Here is a 26,090-nt window from a genome sequence, read left to right as displayed (position 1 = left end):
TTTTCAATTTCAATAAATTGAGTTTCTAACAAACGGTTTCTATCACTTAGAAATGTGTAACCTATATTATTGTAACATGTTAATATTGATTAAAAAAAGTTAGCCTTTTATTTGATGTGTGGATTTTGTTGTCAAATGCAGTCAAATTATGTGGCCTTTAATCAAATACCTACCCCGAAACATGAAACTATTTAAAAAAAATCATTTTGAACGATCCAACGGTACGTATGTTATTGTAATGTGTAAATACTGATTAAAATAAATTATGAAAATTTAACCTTTTATTTGGTATGTTGATTTTGTAGTCAAATGTGGTCAAATTACTTAGCTTTTAATCCAATATACTTATCTAAAACATGAAACTATTTTTTAATTATCCTTAATTGTTACTGGGCATATGTTTACTCTGTCTTCACCTTTTTTTACATGCAATATTCTAATTTTAATCTTAACTTACATAACCTAATATGCATTTAATCTTGTGATGTTTAATTAATTAAAATAATCTGAACTACTTATATGGACCATATTGTTTTTATATTTTATATAATAATATAAAGTTGATACAAATTAAAATGTTCATTATAAGATCAGGAAGAAATTCTATTGGAAATTATTAAAAATTATTGGAATTTTTTAAAATTGTTTGAAATTTTTGGGATATGTAATCTTAGTTTATGAGCTTAATTTCCAATTTTTAAATAAGAAGAATAATATATCACAAAGTATATTACTATTTTCTAAGAATATGTTATCAATTATGTATCAAAAAAAATTTGTGTTTTAAAAATATATAACTTTAGAAGCTTTCTTCATATCAATTTCTTCCACCTGTATACTAAAAATCAACAAATGCTATGTCATCCATAATAATATTATAGGCCGCTAAGAAATTCAGTCCAAGTGGATCATGGATCATATTTTTATTTTTTATTTATTTGACTTTTTTTATGATAGGTGTGGTGGTGGTGAGAATTTCTTTTTGCACTCTGCCTAGTAGTTTAATCCCGCGGTAACTAGTAGTTGGATTGAGTAGAGTGAAATTAAGAAATGTTTTAAAAATTGTTCACTAGTTTGACTAAGATATTGAACGGTATAAATAAATTTAAAACTTAATGTGTATGGGTTAGAATTTAGTTGGGCTTGATTAAGAAAAAGGTAAAGTCCAAGATTGGATATTTGTTCAACCAACCCAAATACATCTTACCCTAGCTTTTATAAGTTGAGGATGCGTAAAAGCAAAGCATAACTCCGCCGCACTCCTCTATCCCATGAACCTATATTAAACCACTCTACCATAAATTGATTTTCCTAAACTCTATTGCCTCTAAAATCTATTTCAACTCACAAACCTAAGGGTCCTCACCAACATAAGGGTGGTTTATAAGGTAATGGCTCATATAATTCATGTCATTCGCCACAGGCTGTGAAATATTTATTTGTATGGCTTGTGCCTATTTGTATATGTATAATTATGTCTTTAGATTTTTCATATAAGTATGAATTTTAATATTTTTGTATCATGTACTTTGATGTTTGTAAATTTAAAATATATACATCTATGATAGAATTATTTTGATTTCATCTGTTTATTGATTTAGTGATTTAAATTTTTTTGTTGTATTATAGTTCACTTGTATCATATATATCTTTATAATTAAATTTTGTTCACTTTGATAATGCAAAATTCAATCTTGATATTTATTAACAGCAGCCCTGGTGATGAGCAAAGTAACTTTATGAACAATGAAGAAGGTTGAAGGCCATCCATGGCCCCCATCCACAGGCTTTAGAAAAAGGTGAGCTATTATACACATATTCAACTACAGAACTGATCTCATTACTTTTAAATACATATAAAGATTACTAGCCTTTAACCCGTGCGAAGCACGGGCGGGTATATAGTTTATAATTATTATTTATAATATAAGTTTTAACATCATTTTATTAGTATTTTAGTATTAATGAATTGAATTTTAATTAAATTATATTATTCAACTGACTATATATATATATATATATATATATATATATATATATATTAGTACATTAATCCGAATTTAGTTTATGTAGATTTAAAAATAAAAAAATTAAGAAAATTCAATTTTTGCCAAACATAGCCGATCGTGTAATACCTTTGAAAGATTCAGTAATCTAATCAATCGAATTGCAAACGTATAGTATAGATGTCTTTTTGATATTCTTGTTAAAAAAACATATTCAAAATTGTATATTTATAATTTTATTTATATATCATTATAATTTTTTAATGAAATATTATATGATAATATATTGTTATGAGTGTTTTTAGTATTTGAAACTGTTTAACAATATAATACTAATGGACTCCACATTTGTAGACTTGTAGTACCAAAAGGAGATATTATTATTCTTTTTTCACTCAACCATGCCTAGATTAAATTTTATGTGAAACAAAACCGGGTTACATAAGTATATAACTATTTTCAATACTTGTCACTTGAAATATTTGCTAATTTCTTATTTTGCAACTATTTGTTTGAAGTGTTGCTGGTTAGTGTTGACACATTCTCCTCACCATCCTAAGGATGGTTCATAAGGTAATGGCTCGTACAACTCATGTTATTTGTTACATGCTGTGAAATTTTTATTTGTATGGCTTGTGCCTATTTATGTATGTATAATTATGTGTTATGCTTTTTTATATAAGTTTGAATTATAATATTTTTGTACGTTTTCTATTAAGTTTGTAAATTCAATATATATACATCTATGATAGAATTATTTCTCTTTATTTGTTTATTGATTTAGTGATTAGAAATCTTTTGTTGTATTACCGTTCAGTTGTTTCATAAATATCTTCATAATTACATGTCAAGTCACTTTGATAATGCTAAATTCAATCTTGATATTTATTAACAGCAAGCTCGTGATGAACAAAGATGGATAAGGTGGGCCAAGTCAAACTACAAACAAAGAGGAAGCAAATTAACCCAAAGATACAATGGTCTTGGCAACATATGTGAATACTACACCAGCAGATGATACCGAGCCCCGAAATGATGACTCATTGGACCTTTTAAGGCAATTATAGATCATGGGAGAACAATATATGGATACTACACAAGTAGGTGCCCCTACTGAGCCTTCAAATGATACCAAGCCGCCTTTTCTTGACATCACCGAAGATTCACCGAAAAATAACAAAGCAGGTATGGAAGAGCACCGCAGAGGTGATTTAATTTTATGTTCCCTGTTATGAGTTGAGTTGTTAACTTTGATAATACTAACACAGATCTTTCCCTAGTCATCCTCCCTTGACAAGCAGCAGACGGAACTATTCCAAAGCAACGACGCATGCCTTGTTACAGGTGATTGATAATGACGATGAGGACATTGACGACATTTTGCATTTAAAAACTTCTATGGTGGTGCAACTAATTATTGATCTTATTGGTTGTCTATACTATTTTGGAAAGCCCATGAATGGCCCGTTCTTATGAAGCTATAGAATTCTACCTACAGACTTCATAAGAACGGGCCATATATGGGTTTTCCAAAACATGATAGACAACCCATAAGATCAATGATTAGTTGCACTACCATAAGAAGTTTTTATATGCACAATGTCATCAATGTCCTCATCGTCATCACCAATGACCTATAACTAGGCGTGCGTCGTTGCTTTGGAATAGTTCCGGCTGCAGCTTGTGGAGGGAGGATGGCTAGGGAAAGATCAGTGTTAGTATTATCAAGGTTAACAACTGAACTCATAACATGGAACATAAAATTAAATTACCTGTGCGGGACTCTTCCATACCTGCGTTGTTAGTTTTTGGTGAATCTTCGGTGATGTCAAGAAAAGGCGGTTTGGCATCATTTGAAGGCTCAGTAGGTGCACCTACTGGTATATTGTTCCGCGTCATCATTTGGGGGCTCGGTATTACCTGCTAATGTAGTATACACATATGTTGCCAAGGCCATTGTATCTTCCGGTTAATTTGCTTCCTCTTTGTTTGTAGTTTGACTTGGCCCACCTTCCCCATCTTTGTTCATCACCAGCTTTCTGTTAATAAATATCAAGATTGAATTTAGCATCATCAAAGTGACTGACATGTAAGTGTGAAGAAATTTTGGCGAAATTTGAGTATTTAATAAAATGTAAAGACAGTCTAGCAGGCAAGCACAATCATAATCATGAACACAAATAAATGTAGAATCTCTTGGCGTTCTTTGCTGAATCAATTCCTAATGATAAATAGAGCATCGAATTTTTATCAAATAAACTAATGTTAATGTTATATATGTTCACCGCTTTTAAATCCACCGCGAGTAATTTTTCTTCATTGATAAGTAATAACATAATGATACATACTTCAAACGAACATACACATAAATAATAGAACAACCCAATGAATATGCCAAAGAAGACAATATTAAGATTTTAAGCTCGTTTCATTGGTAATATATTTTGTAATACAGCGAACCCAAGTCAGGTACAAGTTATACAATAATTTAATGCTAAACCCTTTTTTAACATCACCCTAGTTTGTTATCTAATGGATGTTGAAATATAATGATACTGTAGATATTTTATTTACTTAGTGGTTATTTCATGCATTATCGTATCTTTTGAGTGAGATATTAATTATTCTAAATTAACAATACAATACATAGAGCCATCAAGAATTTAATAAAGCTAATGTTGTAAATATTTTTAGTCTGCTGTCCAAACCGATGTCTAAGCAAATGACATCTTTATTCACCCATACATTGCGGCCAAAATTTTCAAGAGCTTGTCTAAAAACCGATGTTTATTGCAGTGTTTTTGGTAGCGATCCTAGTATATGAGTTCTTGAAAGGTGAAAGGTTATGGGTGGATTAAACATTTTGATTTTGCTGACCATATAGGCAAAGCGTGTATCCTAATTAATACTTCATACCAGGAGCCTTCTTGCCTCAAAAGTAAGACTACATTTTTTGTCTTGTCTGCCCTAGGTACAAGAATTTTCCAACGTAACATGTGCACTACCATACTAATAAGAGCAAAATCTGCTTACATAGGAATAGGAATATGAAAGTGGTAAGCTTGTTTATTAAAATATTAATATTTACAAGAATTTGAAAAAGATCTATCATCCATCACAATATAGTGGTGATGATAAAATACATACTATATAAAAACACCATGGGCTGCTTTGTAAACTAACCTTATACCTCTCCTCCGTCGAGGGAGACATCGTTATGGACAACATGAAAATTCCTTACCTCTCATTACATTTATGAGTGAAATCATAAATTTATGTACAGGTGTAACAACACCAAGAGATGTGGTATTGAATTCTCCCCGCAACTTTCCATCTCTAAACTGTAAAAACCTAGAAGCATTAAGTTTTCCTTCCTGTGATTGGTTCCTTCAAATTTTTTTTCTGACTCAAAAATTGAGAAATTAGTGACTCTATTTTATAAGATTAGGTTTAAAGAAGCATGAAAAATTTGAATAGTTCTTGAATATCCCTGCACAACAGATTTCATAGTAGTAGTATAAGTGTCTTTTTAATTGTTTTATCTTTCCTAAAGTGGTAAGAGAGGCAAAACTTGAGTGATCTTATGGTGTATGTGTATCATGAAGTGTTGAACTGTAATCTATGTGTAGTTTTCATTTTGCCCTGTCATTTTGTTATAGTGGTCTATTCCGCCAATTCCATTCCAAATGCAAATCGAAACATAGTACATTGGTGCAACTATCACCACAGCCACCTCAACTCCAACCCCAGCCCTCTTATTTCTCTCCCGCTGCCTTCCTTCTCCTTTATTTCTCCAAAATCTCAGGACTGCAAACTCTTAACTGCTGAATAGAAAAGCCATGGTGGTCGCCATAGCAGCTAGATTAGTTGTCTGATTTGTCGGAGCTCTGCCTCGAGATTTGCGTTTGACATAATGCTGATAATTGGTGTAGATGTGGTGGTTAAGGTGTCGTGACGGTGATTGATATGGTGATGATGATGTGGTGTTATGATGGCGGCGGCAAGGACTGACGATAGGATTTTGGTAGCAGATGTGAGGTAGCGGGTAATGTTGATGATATATAAGGTGAAATATTGATAAATTTTAGTGATTAATATCATATAAATTGGTGATTTTTGCACCATATATTAGTGATGTTTGCAATATGAATTAGTGATTGGTGGCTGAATCTAGGAATTATATATCGAAAATAATGGTGGTAAGTGGAAATCATGACGGTGATCGAAGGAAGGCTAGGGTGGCGGTGGGGCTGGTGCTGGATGGGGATGGAGCTGAGATATAACTGAATAATCACTGAATATAACTATTCCAATTACTAGTTTCTGGTTTTTAGTTTAAGGGAGTTTGTAGTGGATTAAACCCCCATATATATCTAAAAAAGTTATATATATTTATAATTTTAATTTTTATAGGTAAAGTTGAAGGGCTATTCTTGACCATGGATCCATCTTAGCCATGTTTTTTTCCTCAGTTATTAACAAAACTACAACAAAACCGGCTGTTTACGACGGAAATTTTAGGCTAGTTCCGTCGTAAATACATGTAATTACGGCAAAAAGTTTTGGTCATTTTTATAGCGGTCTAAAGTCACTTGCTTGTTCCACTTGCATACACCGACACCACTGTTCATGATTTCTTGATCTTCTTGACATCTGAATCTTCATTTTTGGAGATCCATAAGTGGGTTTCTTGATATTAATACGGGCTTTTTTATTTCTAATCTTTAAGATTTTTGCTCACAGCCCATTTGCTCATATGCTTCCTTTCGCTCAGTTTCTGCTTTTGAGATTCCTGAAAAGTTTCTAAATTTAGCTCAGAGCCCATTAGTGTTTGATTGGATGGTGAGTATTTGGAGAAAGACAGTATTTCAGCTTAGTGTATGACTGGGTGGCTTGCTATCCTTGGTAATTACATGGAAATCTGGAATTATGGTTTGTTGTGGAATGTAAATTTTGTAAAACAGAGATGAGTTTTCCTTTATAGATCGGGCACATGTTTTATTTGCTATACTGCTGACCATATTACTCCTTATATGCATTTATTATAGAATGTTCAGCCCTGCAATGCCACTTTAGCATTGCCAAACATTTAGACTGCCAAGGTTACTCATGTGGATTCTGTCCAAGTTTCATCTATTATCACTTTGCACTCTATCTTATGTGTACCTACCTTCCGATATAAGCTTTTATCCATACCAAAGTTAGTAACAAGTACCCCATATAGCATTGTTTTCACTAGCTCTAGTTGTTGTCTTCAGGATCCTATCCACAGGAGGATGATTCTAGTTAGCACGCTAGATTGGGGCATGTTCCCTTACAAGTGCTTAAACTTTTACCTTTACCTAAGACATGTATGGAATTACCTTTCTGTGACAGCTTCTTTGAAGCAAAACAATCTAAGTACGGCTTGTTTTGATTTACTTCATGCTTATTTATGAGGTCCATATATGCACAAAACTCATGGCAACTGCACCTATTTTCTCACTTTAGTGTATGATAGGTCTAGATACACTTGGACCTTTCTTTTGTCTGAAAAATCTCAAGCATCTACAGTTCTTATTCAGTTTTTAGCCTATGTCAAAACTCAGTTTGGTAGAGTGGTAAAAGTTCTACGGTCGGATCACGGCACTGAATTTGTTAATACTACAATTAGTATGCATCTAGCTGCCTTAGGTGTGCTGCATCAAAAGAGTTGTGTGTATACCCCACAACAAAATAGTATTGTTGAACGGAAACACCGTTACTTACTCCATGTTGCCAGAACTTTACGACTACATGCAGTCTTGCCCATACATTTTTGGGGAGATGCGCTCTTAAATGCTACCTACTTAATCAATCGTACACCGACCCGAGTGCTGCAGGGCAATATACCTTTTGAACTGTTGTTCAATCAGTTGCCTCTGTATAGTCACCTCAGAATATTTGGATCACTCTACTTTGCCTCTATTCTCCCAAAACCACCTGACAAATTTGGTGCACGTGCTTTTAAAGGAGTTTTTCTTGGTTATGCTTTTGATCATAAAGGTTAAAAAGTGCTGGACATTAGTCCTCGGAAGGGTGTTATTACACGGCATGTTCAGTTTTTTGAGACTATATTTCTATTTAAGGAGATTAAGTCTTCTCCTTCCACTACTTTGTTTCCGGACCTTCAAGTGCTGGTTGATCCACTTGAGGATACTCTCTTCTTAACACAAGAAAGAGATAGTCCCTCAGCAAATAATTCTCCGGATAATTCTTTGTCTCCAACTGATTCAGATTGGGTGTCTTCCAGTGAAGATACTACAAATGTTAATTCTCCTGAAGTTTCTAGTCCAACTGTGCCTTCACCAATCATAGAGCATGTACGACCCACTTAAACACGCGTTGTTCCTCAAAAACTCAAGGATTTTGTGGGATTACCATTGACAATGCAGGCTAACATAGTGTTTTCTTCAACCTATCAGGCCTTTACAGCTAATGTGGCCAAGAATCCTGAACCCAATTCATATCAGCAGGCTGTGCAATCACCAGAATGGTGTATTGCAATGGCTTCTGAATTGGCTGCTTTGGAGGCCAATAAAACTTGGGTTATTACTCCATTACCTGCTAACAAGAAGCCTGTTGGGTGTCGCTGGATATACAAAGTAAAATACTGTGCTCATGAAAGTGTGGAGCGTTATAAAGCTCGCTTGGTGGTGAAAGGTTGCACGCAAATGGAGGGTCTTGATTATTTCGAGTCGTTTGCATCAGTTGTCAAAATGACAACTTTACGCACTTTATTAGCTGCTTTTGATGTTCAGGGTCGGTCACTTACTTAACTTGATGTTACAACGGCTTTCCTTAATGGTGATTTAAAAGAAGATGTGTATATGTCACTTTCTTCGGGGTACTCTGTTTCGCCTACGCTGTTGCAAAAATATCAAGGTCCGCGTCTAGTTTGCAAACTTTTAAAGTCTATCTATGGACTTCGCCAGGCGCCTCATTGCTGGTTTATGAAATTGTGTTCAGCATTACTTGACTTTGGTTTCAAACAATGTGCTTGCGATCACAGTATGTTTGTGTTTACACAACAAGGCTCCATTACTGTCTTTCTGGTGTATGTTGATGATATGGTTTTGGCTGGTAATGATCAAGGCACCATGACAAAAGTCAAACTATTTCTTTCCACTCGTTTCCAGATTAAGGATTTGGGGCATCTTAAATATTTTCTTGGTCTTGAGTTAGCTTGTTCTTCTCAAGGTATTCACCTGCACCAGAAAAAGTATACTCAAGATTTGTTAACTGATGTGGGTCTTCTGAATTGCAAGTCCTCGGTTATACCCTTGAAACAAAATAATGGTCTACTTACTGATTTATCTACAGAAACTGATTTTCATGATGTTTCACTATATCGTAGGGTCATTGGTCGGCTAATCTATCTTACGATTTCTCGACACGATATTGCATACACTTTGAATACGCTTGCTCAGTTCATGTCCAAACCTAAGGTCTGTCATTATCATGTTGTGCTCAAGATTCTTCGCTATCTCAAGGCAACAGCGGGCCAAGGCTTGCTCTTCTCTGCCTCTAGTTCTCTCAAACTTACTGCTTTTAGCTATGCTGATTGGGCAGCCTGTAGAATTACTCGACGTTCCATCACAGGTTTTTGTGTTATGTTGGGTGCCTCTTTAATCTCCTGGCGCTCCAAGAAGTAGCCCACAGTCTCGAGATCTTCCTCTGAAGCGGAATACCGTGCAATGGCTGATACGAATTATGAACTCAGTTGGATTTTAGCCTTGCTTGCTGACATGCACATAATCAATCTCACGCCTGTTACTCTATTCTGTGATAATCGGTCTGCTTTTCATATCACCTCCAATCCGGTTTTCCATGAGCGTACAAAACATATTGAGATTGATTGTCATCTTGTTCGATAAAAGCTTACCAAAGGGATCATTTCTACTGCTTATCTTCCTACACTACAACAACCCGCTGACTTATTCACAAAAGCTCTTGCTTCGGGTCATTTGGCGTATCTCTTGTCCAAGTCAGGTGTTGTCAATTTCTTCCCAATATCTAACTTGAGGGGGATGTAAGCACCACAGAGTGTGCTATCATGGACGAGACAGCAGGATATTAGTACAGCTGGAATAAGCACAAGTTTGTTAGAGTTAGTTAAAATTCTAAATAGATACAAGTCTGTGTATATAGCTGAAGACTCCTTATATTGGTGTAATAGTCATTTTGTAGTTAACAAGTTGAATGATAATATTAGTTTTCTTCTCTCTACATACTCTCTAACACTTTTACTATCAATTGTATTTGTTTGTTGCATATTGTGGCTCTTTTTCTCTATTTTGAGAGTTTCAATTTAGGGTTTTAAGTGAATTGGGTGTGTCAATCGATGATTCTGGTATGCTGTATATGTGTATCTGTATGGGTGTGGTATCCCTCCCTCACTCTCTGCCCCCCCCCCCCCCCTCTCAGTGGTTATTGTGCTGAAATGCGGTTCTTGGGCTATGCCCTTGATTTTTTGGTTTCTAATATTTGCCAAAGTTTTGATTTTTATACAAATTTTGTGGTCTGTTTTTATTTTTTAACATATGAAAATACTGTGTAGCAATGTTTATATGTATTAAAATGCTTTTTTGTGGTCTATTGTACCCCTGCAAGAGTTGGTTGCCGTGTAGGTTATGAAGCTAATTGCACCTATGAATTATTAGATAATTTTTAATTAGGATTTGTTTATGTATATGTTAATCTATTACGTTTAAGGACTCATTAACTCTCGATATTGTTAGAATTTCAAACTCTCCGGCTAGCAATATATTAATTATAATAGATGGGTTGATTTAATGTGCATGCATAAATTAAGGTGGGCTGAATAAATACTATATATACTATCTGCATGCATGCTAGGAGAAAGTCAAATACGTGTTGAAGAAATGATCACCAAGGCAGCTGTGTTTTTATGAAGGCCAGGAAAACAGGTGGGTTGTGTAAAATACAATACACGCACAAATGAAAACAGAAGAAATCTTGTACTGCAGCTCATGGTATTAAGGCTGGTCTCAAGTGAAGAGTAAATACATGAAGACACAGCTATATACATTCCAGAAAATATGGAAAATGTGGTAGGCTGCATGTAAGTTGGTAAAAGTCTATAATAATAACTATTCTCTGATGTAAGCCATGATGTGTACTTGTATTTTGTAGCCTATAAATAAGGTGTTTGTTTGGTGTAATATACAGTGTAAAAATCTGAAGAGAGAAGAGAAAAAGAGCAGAAGTTCTGTCCTGTGTTGTGCGAGAGAAAAGGCTATAGCCTGTGCTTTGTAACAAGAAAGAAAGTTGGTAGTTTATTATATATATAGGTTATTTCGGAGAAGAAAAATGTCAAATATGATGGTGCAACCACAAATCCCAAAATTGACGGCAACAAATTACGGGAACTGGAGTATCCAAATGAAGGTGTTACTCGGTTCATACGATAGTTGGGATATTGTCGAAAGTGGGTATGACGAGCGAGAGGATGAAGCGGCCCTTTCAAATGCAGAGAAGATGACTTTGAAAGAGACCCAGAAAAACGATAAAAAGGCGTTATATACAATTATTCAAGGAGTTGATGAATCAACCTTTAAATATATTTCAAATGAGAAAACGGCGAAAGACGCGTGGGAGATTCTGCAGAAATCGTTCCAGGGTGTCGAGAAAGTTAAACAGGTACGGCTCCAAGTTCTACGTGCCGAGTTCGAAAATTTGAAGATTAAGAGTTCAGGAAATATTGGTGAATTTGTTACGCGTTTGAAAACTGTGAAAAATCAGATGAAAAGAAATGGCGAAAGTCTCGATGATGTTCGGGTCATGAAAAAGTTGCTTCGTTCATTAACAAGAAAATTTTATTACGTTGTTACCTCCATCGAGGAGTCAAAAGACTTGTCCACGATTTCTATTGATGAGCTCGTAGGTTCTCTTCAAGCCCACGAGCAACGAATGAACCTATATGATGATCCAAGCCATTTGGAAAAGGCGTTGCAAAGTAAGGTGTCCATTGGTGACAGTTCTGGCAGTAGCAGTTCTGCACGTGGCAGAGGTGGCTACTGTGGTGGACAAGGACGAGGAAGGCAGTAGGCAGTCCATCAATAAAAGCCAGATGAAGTCTATCAGCCATTTAGTCGTGGTCAAAATTTCAGAGGTCGAGGACGAGGCGGATTTCAACAACGAGGTGACAAGTCTCAGTTTCAATGTTATGATTGTAATAAATTTGGTCACTTCAGTTATAAGTGTAGAGCACCGAAGGTGGAAGAAAGAAGTCATTTTGCAGCAGCAAAAGAAGATAAAGATGTTGGCACTACTGCGTTCCTCACTTACAAAGGAGACGAGGAAAGCAAGAAGAATGTTTGGTATCTTGACTCAGGGGCCAGTAATTACATGACTGGTCACAAGGAGTTATTCACGGAGATAGCCGACACCATTAGCGGAGAAGTTACTCTTGGTGACTCATCAATGATTCTGGTCAAAGAAAAAGGTACTATCACGATCATGTCGAAGAAAGGTGAAAAGAAATATGTAAATCATGTTTATTATATTCCCGCTTTGAAGAGTAATATTATCAGTCTTGGCCAACTTGTGGAAAAAGGATATAATATACGGATGCAGGACAATCCCTCATTATTAGAAATCAAGCTCGGGAATTGATTGCAAATGTGGAGATGTCAAAGAATCATTTGTTTACGCTTGATTTGCAAACTAAGGCGCAGAAGTGCTTAAAGTCGGTCATTAAAAATGACTCGTGGTTGTGGCATTTGAGATATGGTCATCTTGAATTTTCTGGCCTGAAATAATTGTCAAAGACATAAATGGTGGACGGTTTGCCAGAAATCAATGAACCAGAAAATTTGTGTGAAGCGTGTGTAAAGGGGAAGCAACATCGTCAAAGTTTTCCCGTTGGAAAATCATGGAGAGCCAGAAGGCCATTGGAGATAGTTCACACAGATATTGCTTGTCCATTTGACATCTCATCACTTGGAGGTAATAGATATTACCTAACATTTATTGATGATTTTAGCAGGAAAAGTTGGGTGTATATCATCAAAGAAAAATAAGAGGCTCTTGATAAATTAAAGGAGTTCAAAACACTGGCGGAAAAGCGGAGTGGTCATTATTTGAAGGTACTCAGATGAGGAGACGAGTGTATATTTACCGGATATGATAAAAGGAGTAAGGCATACAGACTTTATAATCCCCTGACGAAGAAATTAATTTATTTCTCGAGATGTTGAGTTTGATGAATCAGATTACTGGAGATGGAGCGAGGAAGAACGAAAAGTTGCTGGTTTATTTTCTAACGATGATTATGATGATAACGGTGATGACTCCAATATTAAAGATGGCGAAGATGATGATCAAACTCCTCCACAAAGTCCGAATCAACAAACTCCCGCATCAACACCATCGGATTCAGGTGGAAGCAGAAGTTCATGGGGAGCGCTAAGAAAAATGCGTAGTTTAGATAATATCTACGAAGCAACAAGTCCGGTACAAACAACCTTTGATTATTCTTTATTTTGTTTAATGGTTGAATGTGATCCAGTTACATTTGAGGAAGCTTCTGAAGAAAGCAAATGGAACAAAGCCATGGATGAAGAAATTGGTGCAATTAAGAAGAATGATACTTGGGAGCACACAGATCTTCCATAAGGACACAAAGCAATCGGTGTCAAATGGGTTTCTAAGACAAAGAAAAATCAGGATGGTGAAGTGGAGAAATACAAAGCAAGGTTGGTGGCTAAAGGCTACAAGCAAAGATATGGAATTGACTATGATGAGGTGTTTGCTCCAGTTGCACGAGTTGACACCATCATACTTCTCACAACAATTGCCGCTCAGAATCAATGGAAGATTTTTCGGATGGACATAAAATCGTCATTTCTAAATGGTTATCTCGAAGAAGATGTCTACATCGAGTAACCTCCAAGATATGTTCAAAAAGACCAGGAGAATGAAGTCTACAAACTGAAGAAAGCACTACACGGGTTAAAGCAAGCCCCGAGAGCATGGAACACAAGGGTTGATGAGTATTTCCAGAAAAATGGTTTTGTGAAGAGTCCATATGAGCATGCTCTCTACACGAAAACAGATTCAGGGGGAGATATTATGATCGTTTGCTTATACGTGGACGACATGATATTTACCGGAAACAATCCTGGTATGTTTGATGATTTTAAGAAAGTTATGACTAATGAATTTGAGATTTCAGATATTGGTCAAATGTCATACTTTCTTGGATTTGTGGTGAAGCAAAGAAAAGATGGAATTTTTATGTCTTAGAAAAAATATGCCGAGCAGATTTTGAAGAAGTTCAGAATGGAGGAATGTAAGCCAGTGAGCACGCCAGCAGAGGCAAGCATAAAGCTCAGAATTGATTCAACACGAGGGAGTCGGTAATCTGACATTGTTCAAAAGTTTGGTTGGAAGTTTGAGGTACCTAACTTTTACTCGTCCAGATATCATGTATGCAGTCAGATTGGTTAGTTGGTACATGGAGAAGCCGAAGCAAGATCATTTCATGGCGGCTAAAAGAATTTTGAGATATATTAAAGGTACACTTAATAATGGTTTGTTTTACACGCATTCTCAAGATTCAAAATTAGTTGGCTACTCAGACAGTGATTATGGTGGAGATTTGGGTGACGGGAAAAGCACATCGGGATATTCTTTTCATATTGGCTCGGCGATATTCTCATGGTCATCAAAGAAGCAACTGCATGCACGTACCTGCATCCATCATATTTAGTATATGCATTAAATTTCAAATGGTCTCTTCACTATACTCATTTTGCTTACTTTCATCCATTATTTTACTTATGTTCTTAATTTCGAGGTCCCCCCAAATATAAATAATTAGGGTGTATCGTGTTAAAGACTCAAACATTATATTTCTGAGGTCCTTGTCTAAAGAGTGGAAGCCTATGGCATTGCTCTAACAGAAGCCCAAAATTTTAATGGGTATACCTCGGAGAAGTTATATGGACTAAATAACATATCCTGTATTCTTAGATTAATATATTCTATACATATGCATAATGTGTAGTCTGGTGACATCTTCGGTGTTATGATGTTATAGGTATTCATCTCTGACATGGATCGCAATAAATTAGGAATTATTGTTTCCCCTGGAAGTAGTATTTCCAGATGGATAGTTGCACCCACGAACAACATCTACATCGATTTCACCAGTTATAAGATACAGCAATTTGGTGGAAACCATCGCAACAATCTACCAAAAAGGTGACCTTTAAACTTAAAAATTTTGCTTGTCTTTTCTCCAACTATCAGCTAATTGTGCATCTGCAGTCACTTGGCGCGTGCTCACATTGCTTCATGAAATTTATGTAATGAAAGCAATGAGAAAGGACGTCGAGAAAATATGAAAAACAATACAACTGTGTGCAGGAATACCTCGAGGGAACTCAAAAAATGTGCTTATAAGCAGGAAAGTGGAAAATCTCTTGCGGAAGAATCTAATAAAAAGGCAAATGAAAGAAACAATTTAGCTGGCTGTAATTTGAGGTGAACTTTCTATTTTTTAATTATCTTCTCCATTTTGTACAAAGAGCTGGAAAATGCTAAAGTGAAGGAAACATAAATGATATGTTATACTTATACACATACCTGATTACTTATTTTGATACTCTTGTTATATCACCCATTTAGCAAAAAATATACTATTTAACATCTATTTGGAAATTAAAAGGAACAAAAATGTGAGGCTGAAGTTGCTTAAGCTTTCCATAAAGTAGCAGGTAAATCTCCGCCATTACAAGGTCCTGTAGTGAAGGAGAAAGTACTGCCTGAATAGCCTTCGAATGATGTGCCAACTCTTCAAAGCACCACAACATTTAAGATTGTCAATGTGGTTGCGGACTCGGACACAGAAGAAGCAGAAGGCACTGGTATATGCATCAGGAAGAGGCGTAAACAAGCTTCACAAAAATGGTAATCACTTTTACAGATCTTATGGACTTATATGATTAAATTCATTAAAGAAACAATAAGTTTCACAAGGGCATAAGTCCATAAGATCAGTAAAAGAGATTACCATTTTTTTGAAGCCTGTTTACGCCTCTTCCTGATGCATATACCAGTGCCTTCTGCTTCTTCTGTGTCCGAGTCCTCAACCACATTGACAATCTTAAATGTTGTGGTGCTTTGAAGAGTTGGCACATCATTCGAAGGCTCTTCAGGCAGTACTTTCTCCTTCACCACAGGACCTTGTGATGGCGGAGATTGTCCAGAAGGTGCTGCAGGTACCAAGTCAAGAGCCACTGCACCTGCTACATTATTAGCTTCCCCAACAGGCTTTGTCGTCTGATAAATATCAGTCCACAGCCTAGTCTTCTTTTTTGTCCACGCACCTGTCGTTTTGGCCTGTTTCCATTACTGGATGCAAGTGGATATGAAATGAAACATGTTAAGAATTTCCAAACTTAAATATGAAATGAAACATGTTAAGAATTTTCAAACTTAAATATCAAGGGAATTAAAAAATGCAGAACACTCATAATATTAATAAACTTTTGGATGAATATAATAAAACCCTTTATGGAAAGCTTCACCAACTGCAGCCTCACATTATTGTTCTTTTAATTTTCAAATAGAAGTTAAATAGTATATTTTTTGCAAAATGGGTGATATAACAAGAGTATCATAATAAGTCATCACGTACCAAATAGTAAATCATGAATTAAAAAAACCATATTTTATGAAGCATTAGCATGAAGGTAATATAACTGGAACAACATTACATCTTGCTAGCTAAATATGATACTACATTATTTCAACTCAAATAGAAACTGCCTGATATGATTTAATAAAGGCATCTCGAGTTCATTTTGGCGACCATCTATTCCTGATCTGATTCACCCATTATCTTGATATTCTTGTCTTCAATGCAAACAATCTTGGTTTACGGAGAAATTGAAAGAGAAACTATATATCACCTTGTATGATAGAAATCACTTAGAATCCACATACAACTATCTAAATTTATATGTCCCGCAACCTATCAGAGCAAGATGCAACAAACTTCAACAATTCATTCTTTTGTTTCTTTAACAACATTTCATCCTCTGTTTTTATATTGAATTCAAAGATAAAACAGAAACCATAAAAATCACAAAAAAAAAAAGTGTTACAAAAGTAAAAAGTGTATAACTGCAGCCTCACATTTTTGTTTCTTTTAATTTCTAGCTCTTTGTACCAAATGGAGAAGATAATTAAAAAATAGAAAGTTCATTTTAAATCAAAGCCAGCTCCATTGTTTCTTTCATTTGCCATTTTCTTAGAATCTTCCCCCAGAGATTTTCCTCTTTCCTGCTTATCAGCATTGTCCTCTAATAATTTTTGGAGTTCCCTCGAGGTATTCCTGCACACAATTGTGTTATTTTTCATATTTTCTCGACGTCCTTTCTCATTGCTTTGATCACTTAAATTTCATGAAGCAATGTGAGCACGCACCAAGCGACTGCAGATGCACAATTAGCTGATAGTTGGAGAAAAGACAGCAAAATGTTTAGGTTTAAAGGCCACCTTTTTGGTAGATTGTTGCCATGGTTTCCACAAACTTGTTGTATCTTATAACTGGTGAAATCAATGTAGATGTTGTCGATCCTCGTGGGTGCAACTATCCATCTGTAAATACTACTTCTAGGGGAAACAATATTTCCTGATTTATTGCGATCCATGTCAGAGGTGAATACCTGTAACATCATAACACCGAAGATGTCACCAGACTACACATTACGCATATGTATAGAAATATATTAATCTAAGAATACAGGATATGTAATTTAGTCCATATCATGAACCTTCTCATAGCTTGAAAGGACTCATTTAACTCACTTTCTCATAGGTCTTCATTCAAGTTACACGTCAGCTCGTGGTCAACTATTTTTTCTCCTACTTCATCAACTACTTCTTTAACACAACTTCCATCTCCTCCTTTACAAGCAAATGGATGAAATATTATATCACTCCAAGTCTCCAAATCAGCGTTTCCATCTTGCTACCCAGTCTTATTTGCGAGCAGACACCATTCTTTTAACATGTACCTACTGATGCTGACAAACACAAATTTTCTCATTACTCCACTCCTACATCTGTTTTTGTGTGTGTTGTCAAGAAACAAACAACTATTCATAAGTCATTTACTTGTAGTGAAGCCATTGTTGATCCTTGTTGGGTCGACGCCTTGAACAAAGAATTGAGTGCTTTAGGAAAAAATAATACTGGCAAGGTTGTTCCACCACCTCCCAGCAAAAGATTAGTGGTTCCCCAAAGTTCTGTATTTGGAGCTCGTTTGGTAGCTAAAGGCTATACTCAAATTGAAGGACAAGATTACTATTATACATTTTCTCCGATTGCTAAAATGGATACTGTCCGGACACTTTTGGCTATTTGTGTTATTAAATAATGGGATATCCACCAATCAGATATCAACAATGCCTTTTTCCATGGTGGTTTACTTGAAGAGGTTTACAAGGCATTAGCGGAAGGGCATCTTGTATCCTAGTGGTTTTGTTTGCTTGTTGATAAAGTCTATCTACCGTCTCAAACATGCGTCTAGATTGTGGTTTGAAAAATTAGCACATCTATGACTTGAAGTTAGTTTCTGTCAAACAGTCAGACTATTCACTCTTCGTCTACAAAATTGACCATGTCTTCGTCACAGCCTTGATATATGTTGCAGAGATTCTACTAATGAGGAACTCTCCGGAATTTTTTTCGTATGTCAAACAAGTTCTGCACAATGCTTTTACAATAAAGGACTCGGGTTAGCCAAGTATTATCTTGGTCTCTAAATTCATAAGGATAGTTTCGGTTTATACGTGCATTAGAACAAGATTGTGCATGATTTGTTAGTTGAGGCAGGCTTGGAGGCTTCAAGCCACTTTTTTTCCTACTGATATTAATGTGAAACTCTCCCCCACTGATGGCATTTTACTTGATTATTCTATGTTTTATGAAAATTTGATTGGAAAGTTGTACCTCACAATTTTACGGCCAAATATTGCCTACGTTGTACATCACCTCAGCCAGTTCTTATAGGCTCTTGAAATCTACACATGCTTTCTGTTCAATGTGTTACGCGTCATCTCAAGTCAACACAGCCTTTTGTGATATTGATTGGGGGCTCCACTCTGGACTTAAATGGCATCCTTAAGAGTAATACATGTTGGAATATTTAATCTAAACTGTTCAAATAAATTAGCTGTTAGCGTGGAAGTAGTTATTTGCATTAGCATGAAAGTAGGAGTTGAGTATTAGCTAATAAAAGTAGTAGAGTTGTGATAGGACGTTGCTTAAAGTAGTTAGGAGTCTGTGTTCATGTGGCTACTGCTTGTAGTTATCACTATCTGGTATTTTCTATATAAGTCTGTAAGCTGGTTCATTGAATTAATAAGAAATAAGCTACATTTTCCCCAGTTTATTTATACAAGTGTGTGCGTGTGTAGTGTGAGTTTCTAATACTTGGTATCAGAGCTTAGGAGGCTGCTGTTACGTTCAGACTCGTGTCAGGATGGAATCAAACAAAGCAAAGGAGAACTCGATCGGCCTGAGCTACCCGATGCTGACAAAGACGAACTATACGGCGTGGGCTCTCAAAATGAAAGTGTTTATGCAGGCACACGGCGTGTGGGAGGCCATTGAACCCAAAGACCCCAAGGCTGCAACTGAAGAAAAGATGGACAAGCGAGCTCTAGCTGTCATTTACCAAGGAGTTCCTGAAGATATACTACTGTCCATCGCAGAAAAGAAAACATCGAAAGAAGCTTGGAATGCAGTCAAAATAATGTCGCTGGGAGCTGATAAAGTGAAAGTGGCGAAGGCACAGACCCTCAAATGCGAGTTCGAAGCCATGTACATGAAAGAGAATGAACAGCTGGACGAGTTCTACCTAAAATTGAACAGCCTGGTGACCAATATTAGAGCCCTGGGAGAGAAAGTGGAAGAGGTTTATGTCGTAAAAAAGTTGCTCAGAGCTGTTCCCTCCAAGTTCCTGCCAATAGCCTCCGCAATCGAACAGTTCGGTAAGGTGGAGGCGATGTCAGTTGAGGAGGTCGTTGGTTCGCTCAAGGCCCACGAGGAAAGGCTAAAAGGAGCAACTGGAACAAATCAAGGACAACTTCTGTTGACTGAGGAAGAATGGAGGAAACGTGAGAACAATGAGGGACAACTACTCCTGACTCGCGAGGAATGGTTGAAGAGGACTCGAAGTGTTGGAGAGAACCGTGTGAAAGATGGAGCACGTGGAACAAGGGACAAGAGCAGAGTGAGATGCTTTAATTGTCAAGCATATGGACATTTTGCTGCGGAATGTCGCAAGCCACGCAGAGAGAGAGAGAGGTGCAAAAGGAGGCAAACCTCTCACAAATTCTTGAGGATGAGCCAGCCTTGTTAATTGCTGAGGTGGGTAAAACAGAGGCGAAGTCGATGCTGTTGAAAGAAGACTCAGTCATTCCAAAAATTCGCACAAATGTCGAGAATCAAAGAGAGTCACAAGTATGGTATCTGGACAATGGGGCAAGTAATCATATGACTGGGCAACGCGGAAAGTTCAAGGAGCTGGATGAAAGCGTGACCGGGAAGGTGAAGTTTGGTGATGGATCCACTATAACTATCGAAGGAAAAGGGTCCGTTGCATTCCAGTGTAAGAATGGCGAGGAAAGAATCCTTTATGAGGTATACTTTATTCCAAATTTGTGTAGTAACATTATAAGCCTGGGTCAATTGTCGGAAGCTGGGAATAGAGTAATACTAGAAGGAGATTATTTGTGGGTTTATGAAAGCAGTGGCAAGTTGCTGATGAAAGTAAAGAGAACTGAAAATAGATTATACAAAATCAGCCTTGAAGAAAGCAAGGCATCATGTTTACTTTCAAAGATGGAAGAGAACACTTGGCTGTGGCACGCTCGGCTTGGACACGTCAACTTTCAAGCTCTGGAACTTATGTCAAAAGAAAACATGGCAAGTGGAATTCCGGAGATGAGTCAACCATTGAAGAAGTGTGAAGGATGCTTAATGTCAAAGCAATCCAGGAAATCATTCCCATCCAAAGCAAATTTTAGCTCAAGCAAGATACTGGAAATAATACATGCTGACATTTGTGGACCCATCTCGCCAACAACACCCGGAGGTAATCGTTATTTTCTGTTATTTGTTGATGACTATAGCAGAAAGATGTGGGTATATTTACTGAAAGAAAAGAGTAGCGCATTCGAGGTATTCAAAAGGTTTAAGGCCTTGGTTGAAAATGGAACTGATAGAAGTATTAAAACATTAAGGACAGATCGAGGTGGGGAGTTTTGTTCGAAAGAATTCACGTCATTTTGCGAAAAGGCTGGGATTCAAAGGCACTATACAGCACCATACACCCCTCAACAGAACGGGGTGGTCGAACGTAGGAATCGCACAGTTGCTGTTATGACAAGAAGTTTTCTGAAAGAATCAGGCCTACCAGCGTTCATGTGGGGAGAGGCGGTGCGACACTCAATCTATGTGTTGAATCGCCTACCAACACGTGCACTGAAAGGGAGAACTCCATACGAAGCGTGGAATGGTAAAAAGCCAGACTTGTCACATGTGAGGATCTTCGGGTGTACTGCAGTCTCGAAAGTTCCAACAGTACATACAAAGAAATTAGATGATCGTGGCAAGTTAGTCGTGTACCTTGGTAAGGAACCAGGAACAAAGGGGAATAGGTTGTATGATCCGAAAACAGGGACTGTACATGTAAGCAGGGATGTGGTGTTTCAAGAAGACAAATTCTGGTCATGGGAACAAAAGGAGGTGATCAATGTGAATTTTCCTAGCCAGTATGTTGAGATGAGTAGTTTTGTCGATGCCGAGGACACTACTGAAACAGAGAATGATTTAAGGACACCTCTGCAGTCCCCACAATCACGTACACAGACCCTACAATCACCAGCTGTGACTATCAGCTCAACGGGAGGGATAACAGAGAGTTCTCCTGCAGAATCCAGTGAAAAGGTGCCTTCTGCAGTGTCCTCTGAAAATGGCCAGCCTGGTCGATATAAACTTCTGACTGAACTTTATAATGAGACGGAGATCATTGATATGATCGATGAACTAATGCTATTAAAGGTGGAAGGGCCAGTATCTTTCAGAGAAGCAACTGAGGAAAAGGAGTGGCAGGATGCAATGAAACAGGAGCTTGATACAATCGAAAAAAATAACACTTGGATTCTTACAGATTTGCCGCCTGGACACAAACCGATTGGACTGAAGTGGGTATTTAAATTGAAAAAGGATCCAGAAGGTAATGTAGTGAAGTATAAAGCACGTCTCGTCGCAAAGGGTTATGTACAACGAAAGGGAATTGATTGCGACGAGGTATTTGCGCCAGTGGCTCGTCTTGATACAGTTCGCTTACTGTTAGCTTTGTCAGCAAAAGAGGGTTGGGAGGTTCATCACCTCGATGTTAAATCAGCCTTTTTGAATGGTGAACTCCAAGAGGAAGTTTATGTGACTCAACCCGAGGGATTTGTGAAGACAGGACAAGAACAAAAGGTGTATAAATTGATGAAGGCTTTGTACGGACTACGTCAAGCACCTAGGGCTTGGAACGCTCGATTGGACAAGTGCCTGAAAGAATTGGGTTTCAAAAGGTGCTTACATGAACAAGCTGTGTACACAAAATTTGATAATGGAAATGTACTGGTAGTGGGAGTCTACGTCGACGACCTGCTAGTAACTGGCTCGAACAAGCGTGAGATCGAGGAGTTTAAATTGCAGATGAGCAAACAATTTGAAATGAGCAATCTGGGGTTGTTGTCTTTTTATTTGGGTATAGAAGTCAGGCAGACAGAGCACTTCACCACACTGAAGCAATCGGCATATGCCAGAAAACTGCTCGACAAATCAGGTATGATGAACTGCAACCCTTGTAAATACTCCATGGAGTATAAACTGCAGTTGGACAAGGACGAAGGAGGAAAGCTGGTAGACGCTACTGAATATAGAGGAATCGTCGGAAGCCTGCGATACTTAACACACACCCGGCCAGATATCTCGTATGCAGTGGGTGTAGTTAGTAGATTTATGGAGATGTCCACTGTCAAGCATCAGCAGGAAGTAAAACACATATTGAGGTATGTAAGAGGCACAATTGATCATGGGTTAGTATATAAGAATGAAGGAAATGGGAAGTTTTTACTTGGGTTTTCAGATAGCGACCTAGCTGGTGATGTTATAGATAGGAGGAGCACTGGTGGAATGTGCTTCTACCTAAATAAAAGCTTGATTTCATGGGCGTCGCAAAAACAGAGAATAGTCGCGCTATCATCTTGCGAGGCAGAGTATATGGCAGCTACGATAGCAGCATGTCAGAGCATATGGCTCCAGGGTCTGTTGGAAGAGATTACAGGGCAAAGAGTCGGACCAGTCATACTCCATGTGGACAACAGATCTGCAATAGAGCTAATGAAAAATCCAGTCCAACACGGGAGGAGCAAGCATATCGATGTCCGATTCCATTTCATCCGTGAGTGTATTGAGCGGGGAAAACTGGTGGTCGAATATGTGACCACGCATGAGCAAAGAGCGGATATTTTGACCAAGGCATTGGGAAAAGTTAAGTTCGAAGAAATGAGGAAAGTAATCGGCGTTGAGGATGTTGCTGGAATTGTCTGAAGTACCTGGAAGCATGTTTAGATTAGGGGGGAATGTGTTGGAATATTTAATCTAAACTGTTCAAATAAATTAGCTGTTAGCGTGGAAGTAGTTATTTGCATTAGCATGAAAGTAGGAGTTGAGTATTAGCTAATAAAAGTAGTAGAGTTGTGATAGGACGTTGCTTAAAGTAGTTAGGAGTCTGTGTTCATGTGGCTACTGCTTGTAGTTATCACTATCTGGTATTTTCTATATAAGTCTGTAAGCTGGTTCATTGAATTAATAAGAAATAAGCTACATTTTCCCCAGTTTATTCATACAAGTGTGTGCGTGTGTAGTGTGAGTTTCTAATAATACAGGTATGTGTTTGATGCTCGGTTCTTCTGTTTATCAGGAACTCAAGCAAACAAAAGGTTGTGACAACTGTGGAGGCTGAACTCCGTGCTATTGCTGACTCTGGTGTGAACTATCATGGCTCACATTTTTACTTGCTAAACTATAATTTCACCAAACTCTTCCACTTTTATTAAATAGTGACAATCAAGCCGTAATCCCATTTTCCATCCCAAAATCAGATATTTTGCACTTAGACTGTCATATTGTTCGTGACATGTTCAATCTAATCTTATCAAACCATTTATATATGTATTCATAAATTTATTCTATAATTTTATAGTGTGTGTATCTATATATGTATTCATAAAATAATATGTTTATATAAATTTATATAATTATAAAATATTATAGAACATAATATAATTTGAGTTCTAAATTTTAAAGGTAACAAATTTATATCAAAAGATAAATATAAATTAATATTTGAATAAATATAAATTGTCTTTAAAGACTTTAATTCTTAACTAATTTTTAAAAATTAATTTTTTGATTTAATTTATATAAAAATAAAAAATCTGATTAAAAATCAGATTTTGATCCGTATACTATCCGTATCCGCATGGTATCTGCCTGATACGGATTCAGATATTATCCTTTCAAAAAAATTGGATTTGGATCCAAATATTGATATGAACTTTCACATTCATACGGATTCAGATATTATCCTTTCAAAAAAATCGGATTTGGATCCAAATATTGATATGAACTTTCAGATTCAGATACAACAGATCCGTATTCGAATTATCGGTTTGACCACCCTACTTTACACGGGAATCAATATGTTTAACTTTAAAATGTTACAACAAATTGTCATATTCATCGAGGAAGAGAGTGCCTATGATTAGGTTGTAGGTCATCTATATGAAAGAATATTTTGTGCTTCTGTTAGAACTAAATTTGAGATAAACTGTTATTTTATACCAACTATGAGAAAGATTGTAGAAGGGGGGGGTTGAATACAATCTTTTACAAATTTAAAAGATTCAAGAACAATACACTAAGAACACAATAAACAGAAAAACACCAAGTATTAAAAATACGGGTGGATTGAATGATCCACCCGTGAGATTTTATATAGAAGAATCTGTGGATTGTTTTACAATTCGCACAGCTGCTGGTTCATCACTCAAACAAGTTCTAACTCTCAGATTTTTCTCTCAAGTAATTTGAACAAGTTCAACTGATGCTACTAACTTGGTTATATACTCCAAGTTTTACAAAGCATTTAGCTAGATTACAAAATGCACTCTAATCTAAAAACAATGCTGCACAACTTTGTCTTATGCATGCTTTCTGAGATGTCTTCATCTTTGACCATCACCTTGATTTGATCCAGATTGCACTGCATGAGATAAGTATGTTTCTGCTTCTTCTTTATTTTCCTAATTAGGCTTCCATGTCTATTTTAGTGTAATTCGATCCATGTGATTTGTCAGACTTAAGCTCTAGTCACTTTCAACTGCTCTTTGCTTCATCAGTTGAAAGTTCTGGTTGCTTTCAACTGCTCTTGACTTTATCAGTTGAATGCCTGGCTCATCAGTTGAATGAATTACCAACTCCATCAGTTGAATGCTGTTCCAGTCTCATCAGTTGAATTCCTCAGCATCATCCGTCGAACACTTTGTCTTCAGTTGAATGCTTGATTTTCATCAGTTGAACATCATCCAGTCTTCATCAGTTGAACAGTTACATCTCATCAGTTGAATATCCTTCACTTAGATAAAATTACATGGCATTGGATATTTACAATTAGCCATCCTATTCTACCCATCCGTTGATAATTCCCAAAGACAAGAAATGTAACAATTACAACTGAAATTTGATAAAGATTCTAAGTAAGACATGTTACAAAATGTTTATGTTATCATCAAAAATTATTGATTCCTAACAATCTCCCCCAATTTATGACTGGAGAAGATGCAGACATAAATTCTACACTTGATGATAACAAAACATTAATAAAATAAAATGCAGAATTTAAATACAAGAGTTAGAAAAGATTACAGATGATTATGCTCCTCTAGACTGAGCAGTTAC

General features: G+C 36.7%; 2 protein-coding genes and 1 long non-coding RNA gene across 3 annotated transcripts; all 3 read left to right on the top strand.

The window, feature by feature from the left end:
- Nucleotides 1-1,213: 1,213 nt before the first annotated feature.
- LOC135150196 (uncharacterized) lies at nt 1,214-2,658 on the top strand. The gene is made up of 3 exons (XR_010288477.1): nt 1,214-1,388; nt 1,712-1,799; nt 2,525-2,658. It is a non-coding gene; the product is annotated as an uncharacterized LOC135150196 (long non-coding RNA).
- Nucleotides 2,659-8,854: 6,196 nt separating this feature from the next.
- Nucleotides 8,855-9,679, top strand: LOC135150393 (uncharacterized mitochondrial protein AtMg00810-like). The gene has a single exon (XM_064086678.1). The coding sequence runs from the start codon at nt 8,855-8,857 to the stop codon at nt 9,677-9,679; it is 825 nt and encodes a 274-aa protein (XP_063942748.1).
- A 1,678-nt stretch (nt 9,680-11,357) lies between these two features.
- Nucleotides 11,358-12,662, top strand: LOC135150391 (uncharacterized). The gene is made up of 2 exons (XM_064086677.1): nt 11,358-12,091; nt 12,242-12,662. Exons 1-2 carry the CDS (start codon nt 11,358-11,360, stop codon nt 12,660-12,662), a joined length of 1,155 nt encoding a protein of 384 aa, XP_063942747.1.
- The last annotated feature ends 13,428 nt before the right edge of the window (nt 12,663-26,090 follow it).

Source organism: Daucus carota, chromosome 2 (assembly GCF_001625215.2).
Source record: "Daucus carota subsp. sativus chromosome 2, DH1 v3.0, whole genome shotgun sequence".
In the NCBI taxonomy this organism is placed as follows: Eukaryota; Viridiplantae; Streptophyta; class Magnoliopsida; order Apiales; family Apiaceae; genus Daucus; species Daucus carota.
Note: the sequence above shows the minus strand (reverse complement) of the source record. Positions and strands in the feature narration are given on the sequence as shown.

Bases quoted from the DNA above. Each gene is read 5' to 3' on its own strand.
- LOC135150393 (XM_064086678.1), top strand. From the start codon at position 8,855: ATGTCACTTTCTTCGGGGTACTCTGTTTCGCCTACGCTGTTGCAAAAA.
- LOC135150391 (XM_064086677.1), top strand. From the start codon at position 11,358: ATGTCAAATATGATGGTGCAACCACAAATCCCAAAATTGACGGCAACA. The intron at 12,092-12,241 runs GTAGGCAGTCCA...TGGTCACTTCAG, and splicing joins GGACAAGGACGAGGAAGGCA to TTATAAGTGTAGAGCACCGA.